At 37.7% G+C, this 11,635-nt stretch overlaps 1 protein-coding gene across 1 annotated transcript in view; it reads right to left on the bottom strand.

Moving 5' to 3' along the window:
* The window catches only part of kmt2cb (lysine (K)-specific methyltransferase 2Cb), a 134,740-nt gene extending 123,444 nt beyond the window's left edge, over positions 1–11,296 (bottom strand). Inside the window, exons 1-2 of the mRNA XM_016283713.1 lie at positions 11,231–11,296; positions 8,179–8,361 (exon numbers count right to left, since the gene is read on the bottom strand). Coding sequence (XP_016139199.1) covers positions 8,179–8,360 — 182 coding nt within the window. The 5' untranslated portion in view covers position 8,361; positions 11,231–11,296. The remainder of the gene's footprint in view (positions 1–8,178; positions 8,362–11,230) is intronic.
* Between the last annotated feature and the right edge of the window lie 339 nt (positions 11,297–11,635).

Genomic DNA, 11,635 nt, shown 5'->3' with positions numbered 1-11,635 from the left:
TTTATTCTCCAGTACTGAAAACAGAACCGATAAGGGAGCTTTTGATATGCGCTGTGATGCAGCTCTTGCAAATTACATTTTTTGTTCATTGTCTGTCATTTCGAAGCTTAAGTTGCATACGGTTTTCTTTAGTTTTAATTAGCTTTTTTTTTTTTACGGTGGGTGTTTACGCAGTTGGCTAGAGCAGTGCTGATTGGGGAGAACGGAGGTGCGCTCACTCTTGCCCAGGGCAAGTAAGATTGCAACTCAAGGCAGGCAGTCATGCATATGCGCTAGAACAGAGATATATAGCGTCCACATCGCAGGCTTTGCGATTAGGAAATAGCAACGTCTCAAATCGCGATTTCGATTAGATTTCGATTAATCGCACAGCCCTAATATATATATATTAGGGCTGCATGATATATCGAAAATATCGAAATATCGCAAATGCAAATATCGCGATATGCATTTCGCAACGGCGTGCGATATCTGAATCATTTTAATAATAGGCTACATTAAAAAGGTGTTGAAGCCGCCATGTCAGGGAGACGCTGTGTGTTTCTAGGCGAAAGCAAAAACACTTTATTTGGCCTTCCGAAAGTAGATGCATTTAGGAAACTTTAATATTACTTACAACAGAACAGCAATACATTTTAATGGACGACCGTTTCGTGAACCTAGGAGAGGAGGTAATTCTGACTTCGCTATGACAATCTGCCGCTTCTGAATCAGCTACTGTTTTGTTATTAGTTTAAGTATTTGCTATTGACTGTTCAAATGCGGAGTTTTGCGCATCGTGTGTGTGTGTGTGTGTGTGTGTGTGTGCGTGCGCGCGCGAGCGAGAGAGCGAGAGAGAGAGAGCGAGAGCGAGACACATCACAGTGGAGTCAGCTGTCTTAACCGTGGCTTGTGTACTGCAAACACATACCAGCTTCATCACTGTGTCTGTCACGAGACTCTGTTCCCCTTTCGGGCTCTGTCTTTACATTTATTTTGAAAGATGAAGCTCGTGATTATGGTAAGAGCCGTTACATTTCCGACGAGTGCTTGCAGTGTTCAGCCAATCACAATGCACTGGGTCAGCTGGCCAATCAGAGCAGACTGCGCTTGTCGGAAGGAGGGACTTTGTAGAAAACGAAGCGTTTGAGAGAGGCGGGGCATAGAGGACTTACAATAATGTACAGTATTTGAAAAATAATGTGCTTTTTGAACATTAAAGCATGTCAACATATTCTGTTACACCAAATACACAAAATAATGATCTTTAAAAAAGCATCATATGACCCCTTTAAGTGCAATAGTATTTAAGATTTAAAGGGACAGCAGCCTATATATACGTGCTGCTGAATATGTCACTAATGTTAATCAAACAACAAAACAGCTATAACAAAGATTAATCTAAATTTAATTCATACAGTGAACACAATGCAGTGTTATTTTACACTTAATTATTAAATTTCTGTACCTGAATACTACTGTTTATATTATCTATGCTTGTAAATTGTGTATTTGTTCATACTACAGTTTTACTGACTGTCCACTTGCCTTTAATCATGTTTGAAATTTCTCAGACTACAGTTTTTGCTGTGGTATATGAAGAAGTACTTAAAGTTTATGGAAAGCAAAGTCACAATGACATAAAATTAGTGTCATTCATGTTTTTTTGTCATTCACATTGATGTTAAAATTTAATTTTCTGATTTGTGACATTACTTTATGTACTGCTAAAACAATGCTGGTCATTTTCAGAAGTTGTAAAAATTAACTTAAATGATTTTAGCAAATGGCTGCAACATAACAAAGAGTGAAAATTTAAGGGGGTCTGAATACTTTCCGTACCCACTGTATATATATACACACACATACATCAACATAAATAAAATATAGGATCACAGTGCAGCCCTCAAAAACTAATTAATTGTCATTTTAAATATTTATCTATCTTTGCCACTATCCTTCAATCCAAGGGGTTTTACCCATTTGTTTTAAATCATTTAAAATATTATAAAATTTAGTATCTATTTTTTTTACAATGTATATTAATAAGTACAGGTCACATGTATGTTGTTTCAATTTTACATAAATATATATGTAACACACTGAATGACAATAGAACATTATTTCACTCATATTTTGACATTTTATTTTCACAAGTTATTTGAAGCATTGAAGTAGTCACGTGACTTGCATTTAATATGCTTTCTATGTATATAAAATGACTTTTGTAATTTTATTGGATGCAGACACGTCGTCTAGGCCAAATCAAAATAGATAAAATATTAATACATAACCAAATAAATAAATGCAATAAAATTATAATAATAACATAAAACAACTTGCTGAACCTTTACCGAACTAAAATAAACATACGCACACGCACAGTTATATAAAATACTTAATCAATATTATCTAAAAATTAACCAAAAAGAAAACCCCATAAATTGTGTATTATTCACATTTGTCAAGCTATCAGTAAATGACATATTTTTGTTAATCAACCAAGCAGGATAACCTATCGGTTGATACTGATAATCTCAAAAGAGCTGACATAAATTAACTCGAACATTACAAAATGCAAGTAAAAATTGGCATTGCAGAATTACATGCCAGTACATCATCTCTTAACCTACTGAATTGTAACAATAATGTATTTTATTCAACAACAAAAAAAGAGGCATATATGGAATATTACTCGCATTAAGCCAACAAAATATTAATAGGAAGATGAAAATAACAATGCATTTACATTTTTATGCCACTGACTCATCTCATACATGATGCTGTCAGAGACAAAATGACAATGAGGTATCTGTTTATAACAACATAATAATCAATGATAATAATCCCATACATGTATATTTAAAAAAGAAATGCTACATATAGCTTCACAGTTGAAACATTTATTGACTATAATATGGCCAGCCATTTGCATGAGCCTATATGAGTAAGTAAACAAAGCGTATCACCACTGGAGCCTGAGCTCAATGTGTCTAGTTCAAATGACACTTGTCAGGGGACAAAGGCGTTTGTAAGCTGTGCACCAAGGTAGCCAGTAACATATCCCTTTGTGATTTCCAGAGGAAATCATTTAGTACACATATAACACAAACATGCTAATTTAGCACACCCCTGTGCCACACAATAAAGCTAATATTGCTCTGACAGGTCATTAATCTATCATTCATAATGCACTTTAGGATCGATTTGTTTGTTCCATATACCTTTAGAGTAAATCTTCAGCTATTCAAATGGGTTAGATGGAGGCACCACAGAAATGAACCGTGTTAACGCCCAAACCCAAGACGACTCTGTAGTAGACAGAGGATTAAATATGCATCACGATTCCCAGACAGCCAAACATCAACTCTGTCTGGATGAGGAAACATGAAAATGTCCTACTTCTGAATGGTCTTTATGGATGTAAATGAACAAACGGAACAATATTTGAATGGCTTTCCCATGGATCAAACAGTAGAGCGATGCGCTAGCAACACCGCAGTCATGGGTTCGATTCCCAAGGAATGCATGAACTGATCAAATCTGCTTTGTACGCACTAATGCAATGTAAGTCGCTTCGGATAAAAGCATCTGCTAAATGCACTTATTTAAAAATGATATTCATTTAAAGCCAACATTAAAAATGCCATTCGCAAACCAATTTACTTCCATAATGGGATTAAGTGAAACAGTATTCAATGAGGAAAAAAACGAATATGACATCATGACAATTCTAACTGATTTAAATGACTTTAAATAAGAAAACCTTGGTCTCATTCAAGAATAACATCATAGCCTGACAGTTATGATGTCATCTAGCCTCCACCTGCAACTGCCAGTCATGTGTCGCTACGTAATGCTGACGTTGATTGTTTTAAAACCCTGTGTTGGCTCTGCACAGCATTAAATGTCACAGGTAAAATAAAAATCGTAATGCAGTACACGCATTTGAAGTTTGGTATATTTGTGCATATATATATACACAGGTACTGGTCTATGTGTTTGGAAAATGAAAAGAGGAGAACACAGTAATGCACGGTCCATTTAAGTGTGCTCGGCACCCAACCCCCAAGCCCAGAGACCTATAACTTATCCCCATGATCCCACCATACAGAGAGAGAGACAGAGGGGAAAAAAACTGTTTTAGAAAGTAGAGCCAATGCAGGATTACAGTATAAAATCTGGAGGGGAGTTTTATGGAATGGATTTTAAACGTGATGCAAACAGACCCAATGGTTTTCTTCAAAAACATGGGACCAAATTCAATCGAACCCTTAGAGATCCACTAAACTGACTAAAGCAAGCAACAAAAGGGACTGTAAAACAATAAACTAAAGAATTTCTTTTGGTCGCCAAGGCAAGCAGCACTACTGCTAACAATTAAGGATTTCAAGCAACATATAATACTGAATATTAAATGTGTAATCTTTCTCGCACTGTTTGTGATACAGACTTGGATGACACCTTAAACCATGTGGCTTGTTGAGGAGAGGAATGCCATTATTTTTCTAAGCGTTGGCGGATGATAAGATGGGTGAAAAAACCTCCAGACTTAAACTGAATGGAATCTCATACTTGGGTTCGAATCTGTTGTCATGGGCTAATAAGAAACCACAACACTGTATAGAAACAGCCTCATATTACCTTAGCAACCACACACAACACCCTAGCATCATGGTTAATTTCATAACGACTTTGATTTTTGTTGGAAATTTAAACCAGATTTTTTATTTTAATATTACAAACATGCATTATAATGTCTATTAAAGGGGTCATATGATGCAATTAAAATTTTTCCTTTCTCTTTGGAGTGTTACAAGCTCTTGGTGCATAAAGAAGATCTGTAAAGTTGCAAAGACTAAAGTCTCAAATCCAAAGAGATATTCTTTACAAAAGTTAAGAGTCAGCCACGCCTACCTAAAATGGCTCGTTCTAACACGCCCCCACATATCTACCTCACTATGTGGGAAGATTTGCATAACGCCGCCCAAATGTTCACGCAAAGAAAGAAGACGTAACTTTTATTCTTGCTGTAGTATTGTTGTTTCCGCCATCATGTCGTAAAGACGCTGTGTGCGTCGTTGTGAAAGCGAAACTACTTTGTTTGGTCTTCCAAAAGAGGACGATATTTGCTTCGTCATGCCTGGAGCTGATCCGTGCTGGTCGCTGAGGAAATACTACAACTTTGCGCTGGGGATCACCGGATTGGCTTTCACCGTGGACGAAGTGGAGTCCTGCCCGGGGTCGCCACATGTCCTTCCGGACGCTCCTTTGTCGAAATCGCCGGCCGCGCCGTTCTCAAGCCCACCCGCCTCTGCTTACTCTACCCCTCCAGCCGTTCCTCACGCTAGCCCCCGGCCTCTGCTCACTGTAGGCCGCGGTGTGTGATGCTGTTTCGTTGTGAAAGCGAAACTACTTTGTTTGGTCTTCCAAAAATGGACACGACTAGAAATCAGTGGTTAAGTTGTATTTACAACACTGTTCCAGAACACTTCAACCCAAATATTCAGATGTGTGCAGCACATTTTATGGAGGACTGTTTCCTGATCCTGGTAGAGTAGACTACAATGCCGGCTGTTCTGACTCAAAGACTGTAAGTACGTCTTTTATATTTAAAGAGTTTTTATATTTTATATATTTAAAGCGAGTTTTTTGAGCAATGTAGAGTAGTGCTTGTTGTTTGTCATTTCTCCGATCACAAATGCAGACATGGCTTTATGTTTACGCGGCGTGATGCAACGCAATGCGTAAAAAGACCGTATAAGTCATTATAATCCATAATTATGTCCCCACTGGATGCAACGAATGCCTCGTTTGTAATGGGTTTTCATGTTTTTGAATCATCGCTCTGGCCGGACAGGGCTTTACAGTATGGTAAGGGGCGTAACATTTCAGTCTCACGCTTGAGGTATTCAGCCAAATCACAACGCACTGGATAGCTGGCCAATCACAGCACACCTCGCTTTTTCAGACCGATGAGGTTTGTAAAAATCGACACGTTTCAGAAAGGCGGGGCATAGAGGAGAAACAATAATGTACAGTATGTGGAAAATAATGTGTTTTTTTAACCTTAAACCTAATTTAAAACACATTTCATTACACCAAATACACAAAATAATGTTCTTTTTAGCAGCATCATATGACCCCTTTAAGTATTAAAATAAATACTTCACAAAGGTCATGTTTTCTTCTTGTAAACAATAAGAATTTATGACATTCAGGTCAATGAGATATGATTTTCTGTAAAAACACTGAAGAAATGTGTTATATGTTGCATATGCAAAACGCAAAAAAAAAGAAAAACTTTACAAATACTTTAACCATTTATTTTATGTAATAATTTTACAAAAATTGGAGTAATATGTAATTTTATGGTACTATTATGAACGCTTTAAGGGTAAAGAAGGTACAAAGGTGTCCCTTTGTACCACTAAACACTTGCTATTTTTTGAAAGTGTAGTAATTTCAACTGTTTTACTTAAGTACAAGAGGTATTTGAAAGGTAAGTAGTAGGTACTCTTGGGCAGTTCTTCTTTTGAAGAATATGGATTTTGTGAGATCTATTAATGAAAAGCACCTTGCACTAGACCGTTCCTAGTTGCAGACTCTGCCATCACACCTTACATACTCATAGTAAGCTCCTAAGCTGGCAGAGGCACCTGCGCTTTTCACTTAAAAAACTCCTATATAATTAATCCCCTCAGGAAAAATGCCAAGCGCCTCCCCTCCATTTAGATGGTTATCCAAGTCAAGAAAGATGCACATACTCTTCTCAAATGCAGATGTGAAACAGAGGAAGTCTGCCAGGATTACCGTTCAATAACTGCTCCTGTACATTCAATGGCTTCTGGTGAGCCTGAAGTCCCTCCCTGGATTATGCTGCCAGTCAGGTAAACTCTAAGCAGGTGCTTCTCGCTAGAGGAACTCTAATGTGTTCTATGGGTAAATAGCCTAAGGGCTCAGAGGGGTTAATTTATCGCACCGTCATTCAAAGCTGCCTGTCAGAGAGGCATATCAGAGCCGGTGAGAAGGTCTCCACTGTCACGTGTCCATGAAGCTAAACTGGTCAAATGCATGGCTTGTCGCATAGGAGGAAAGCTTATTAGTCCATGAATCAAATTTTTGCATCATGTCAACACTGGATATGAGCGGTGCATCAAAACTAGAATGTTCTCAGTATAAATCAACAAAGATGGAAAGTGTCCACAGTGCACCCTATTTCACTTTCTATTTGCGATGTGCTGCACTGCTAACCCTTCCACGTTATTTTTAGCACGCATCTGAAATATTATTTTATATGCATGCACCATGCAATATTGAAAATTTGGCTCATCCTGATTAGTGATTTTTTTTTTCTATATTTAAAAAATAAATACTAAAAACTAAAATCGGTTTGAAGGCTACAAGTGAATTTAGGCATCACAACAGTACAGTATGAAAAAATGGGTATTCATTTTATTAGTATTAATAAATATTAGTTGACAGCTTGACCATTTACAAGGTCATGTAAATGTAAAAAAAAATCTAAAGAAATTAAATATCAACTTTTTCATTTAAAAGTAACTTGCTCTGCTGCCGAAACAGCTTCATCAGCAATTTCTTGCCTTTCAAACCCTCTCTTCCGACCACCTTGCTTTATTCTGGTACATAACACCCACTTTTCATTATCCATTGAAATACCAATGGGTAGAATCAGATGCTATCCCAAATTATGACATTAATATGCTGACTTTACACAAATAACAATTTGTGATGTTTCTGTTCTGACCTATTCATTTAAATAACCTCTTGTTTTTCTTATTATTAAGGTTTCTTATATACAAGATGTTGGAACAAATAATACAATTATAAACAAAACTTTTTTGGAATTCAAAAACAACCCACCAATGGACAGCAATGGACCTCCATTTCAAAATAAAATGGGACGCAAAGTTGCTGAAGTCTAACCACAAACTCGCAACCAGCTGGTTCGTGGTTGGTGAACATTTTGAGGTGACATGTAGCTTTAATGCCATCAATGTTGACAGCCTTAAGTTTATGTTGCTTCCAGTATAGACATAGAGTTTGACCAACAGGATGAATTTCATAAGATCATACTATACTTCACTTTTAGGACCAATGATCCTCATTTTCTGAAGACATTTAGACTTCCAATTTACATCAATAATGACAGCAATTCAGAAGTTTAATTGAACTTACTTCTTTCTCTGTCTGGGCACAGCTGGAAGCGGTGTTGCCGTGGATAACACGTCCTTACGAGGGCGGCCCCGGGGCCGCTTATCTGTGGGGGCCGGACTTCCAGTGGGAGTGGCCCCAGAGCTGCTAGGAGGTGGTGAGGGTCCTTTGTCAGAGGGGTCTAGACTTTTCTCCTCTGATGACATTCTGTGAGAAAAATTATGTAATATATTAGAAAACATATACAAGTGTATGCTATAATGTAGACTGATATCTCCAAATGCTACATTTCCAGGAAAGCTTTCAACACAGCAAGTTTTCCCAGCTTTGCAGCAGCTTTACGCCTTTAAAACACAACATTCTCCAACCAGTGAGGTTTTAATTCTGATTCTATTAAACACTGGTAATGCCAGAGGAGAAAATAATCCCTGAGCTTAAATCCTAAATAATATTTTAATAAACTTGTATGATTTGCTCATAATATGGGGTCCAACTCGCAACTGAACCACCATGAAAATGAATAAAAACAAGTGTTAGCAGTAGCACACTTTTTTTAATTCCAATAAAAACAATCCTAACAATGCCGTTTACTTATTGGTTGCATTAGATATCAGAGCAAAAAAGAAACAGACTGGCTACACATTTTTCTTTCAATTTGAAAGAGAAAAAAAAAAAATATATATATATATATATATAAAAAAACGAATCATTATCAGTGATGTGATTTTCAAAGGGGAAGTTTAGTTCTTGAAATAACGGGATATCTATCTATCTGTCTGTCTATCATTTTGACTTGTGACACATTAGCACAGCCTGAAGGACATGGGCCTCCATGCTCCAATATAGAGTAAACGCAACACCGTTGTAGGCGACCGAACAAGTTTCGGTCATTATTTTGTGTAATCTTTCTGAATGTTGTGCATATTGTTAGTCGCTGCTCTGCTGGATCCCCAGTGCTGACCCTTGCACCTGCTCTGCGTGGTGCTTCTGCCAACCTGTCCACTCAGCTGACGAGGCATACTGCCAACGGGATGCTGTCTTTTCCGGGAACTACGTGGGATCCCTCCCTGGGCTGCTCTCATTGTATCCTGCTTTAAGTAAACAATTAGACCTCACATGGTTGAGTCAAGCCTCAATGAGGCTGTGTGCATTGCCATTAGTGTGTGCGTACACATTGTCTGTGGTAGCCGTTTAAAGACCTCATGAAATGGCTTGGTGAATGCATTTTTCTTTCATGTTGATTTCCTACTGAAACAGGAAGCTGGGGGAGGATAAATCGAATAAACTGTCTCCTATTTTTAAACAGCCAGTAGGCTTTAGTTTACATCACAGCTGAGATGCATGAGTTGCTACATGCTATTGCTAGTAAAAAGGCTTGTTGGAGATGCGTCGGTGCTGCACAGACCGATTGGCGCATGACATCAAAGTACCGCGAGAGTGATTGGAGAGCAGACGTCTCTTTATGAATTGCTCGTGGTACTTTGAGGTCATACACCGATCAGCCTGCGCAGAGCCGATCAAACTCGAACAAGCCCAAAGGTGATATTGGGGGATGGGCATTATCTTTCTAGAGAGAACTTGATTGGACGTCCCATTCGTCGATATTTGTGATATCACAAATCCTGGGAAATATGCGTTGTAGTCCAAACGAGTCGTTCATTGTAGTTTTTGAAAAGTGATTTCTGTTAAATAAAATATCTCCTTTTGAATTGGACTTCGAACTTTGTAACTTTGCAGATCTTTTTTATGCTCAAACAGCAACATTACATACTAACTAAAGTTGAAAAAGTGAAAAAGCATAACAGGACCCCTTTAAGCACAGGATGACGCATCAATATTTTCAGTCCTTTTTCAGAAGAAAAAAAAATGCTGTTTATTTTGTCAACCAAGAGTAAATGAAACGAACTAAAAGTCGACAAATTCCAAGTCTGATTTCATGAGGTCTTTAACAGAAAATAAAATATCAGCATATGGATTAGAAGTATAAAGACAATGGTTTAAAGGTGTCTTTTAAAATTGGCATAACACAATAAATCTGCTCAGTCCATAGCAATCATCAGCCCATAGCTAACATCAGTATCAACCTTGCAAACGCAAAGGATTTCCAAACCTCTCAAGAGGTATTACAAAGTAATTAAAAAAGACTAAATAACAAGTTACATGTAATAAAAAGTTAAAGGTTACAAAAGGATACAGGCCTTTGAATCTTTCCCTCTTTTCACTCATTTGATGATCACACAGAATGATGCTGCTTCATAATTATTAATGTCTTTGGATTCATTTTACAACACATAATTTGCAAATGTTGTATCTCTACATGCAATTTAAAGTTTTCACATCTGGACAGATGTAAAGACATTGTTCATAAACAGGTTTTCTAACTCACAACATGGTAGCAGCACCAGCTAATGCGTTCACATGGGCATTATTTTTGTGTTTTAACTGCATTAAAGGGGTCATATGATGCGATTTCAAGTTTTCCTTTCTCTTTGGAGTGTTACAAGCTGATTGTGCATAGATAAGATCCCTGAAGTTGCAAAGACTAAAGACAAACACATACCAGCTTCATCACTGTCTGTCACGCGACTCTGTTTCCGCTTTCGGGCTCTGTCTTTACATTTATTTTGAAAGCTGAAGCTGCGATTATGGTAAGGGGCGTTACATTTCCGACGAGTGCTTGCGGTGTTCGGCCAATCACAATGCTCTGGGTCAGCTGGCCAATCAGAGCAGACTGCGCTTGTCGGAAGGAGGGGCTTTGTAGAAAACGAAGCGTTTGAGAGAGGCGGGGCATAGAGGACCTACAATAATGTACAGTATTTGAAAAAGAATGTGTTTTTTGAACATTAAAGCATGTCAACATATTCTGTTACACCAAATACACAAAATAATGATCTTTAAAAAAGCATCATATGACCTCTTTAATGTTTATTTGTGCATATCTGCGGTCTACATTTGATACTGTTGCGATTTTGCACCTGAATTTCCCACTTGGTTCAATAACAAGCTACATAAACTCTATAAAACTACCCATACTGTAAACATTTCTCAAGTAAAAGAAAAAAAATACAGTTTGTACCTGAATTTCCCAATGAGGTCCAATAAAGACCTATTTATCCATGCAAGTCATTGGGATCTCTAATGTCTCCATCTATCTAACGCAATGATGAAGGAGCATTCAATCAGCCATGTATGCAGGACTTCTTTTGAAGTTAACTAGAGAGTGGGTCAATCAGAATACTTCTGAACACTGTACTTGCAATGCATACCTCACCAAAAATATGTACTGGATATTTTATTTTATATCACAACACATGCAGGAACCAGAGGGACAGCCTTAGTGAAACAACAGAAGCACACAAAGCAAGTGCTTCTTCACATGAGGGGGGCATGTCCAGCTTTTTGCCTTTGTTCAGTTGTCTCCAGAGCTTTGTGTTTCAGAGCCTTACGTACGCAGGGTGCCAATAATACCATCATGCCATGC

Source organism: Sinocyclocheilus grahami, unplaced genomic scaffold, assembly GCF_001515645.1.
Source record: "Sinocyclocheilus grahami isolate Dianchi unplaced genomic scaffold, SAMN03320097.WGS_v1.1 scaffold176.1, whole genome shotgun sequence".
NCBI lineage: Eukaryota > Metazoa > Chordata > Actinopteri > Cypriniformes > Cyprinidae > Sinocyclocheilus > Sinocyclocheilus grahami.
This window is presented reverse-complemented; position numbering and strand designations above follow the sequence as displayed.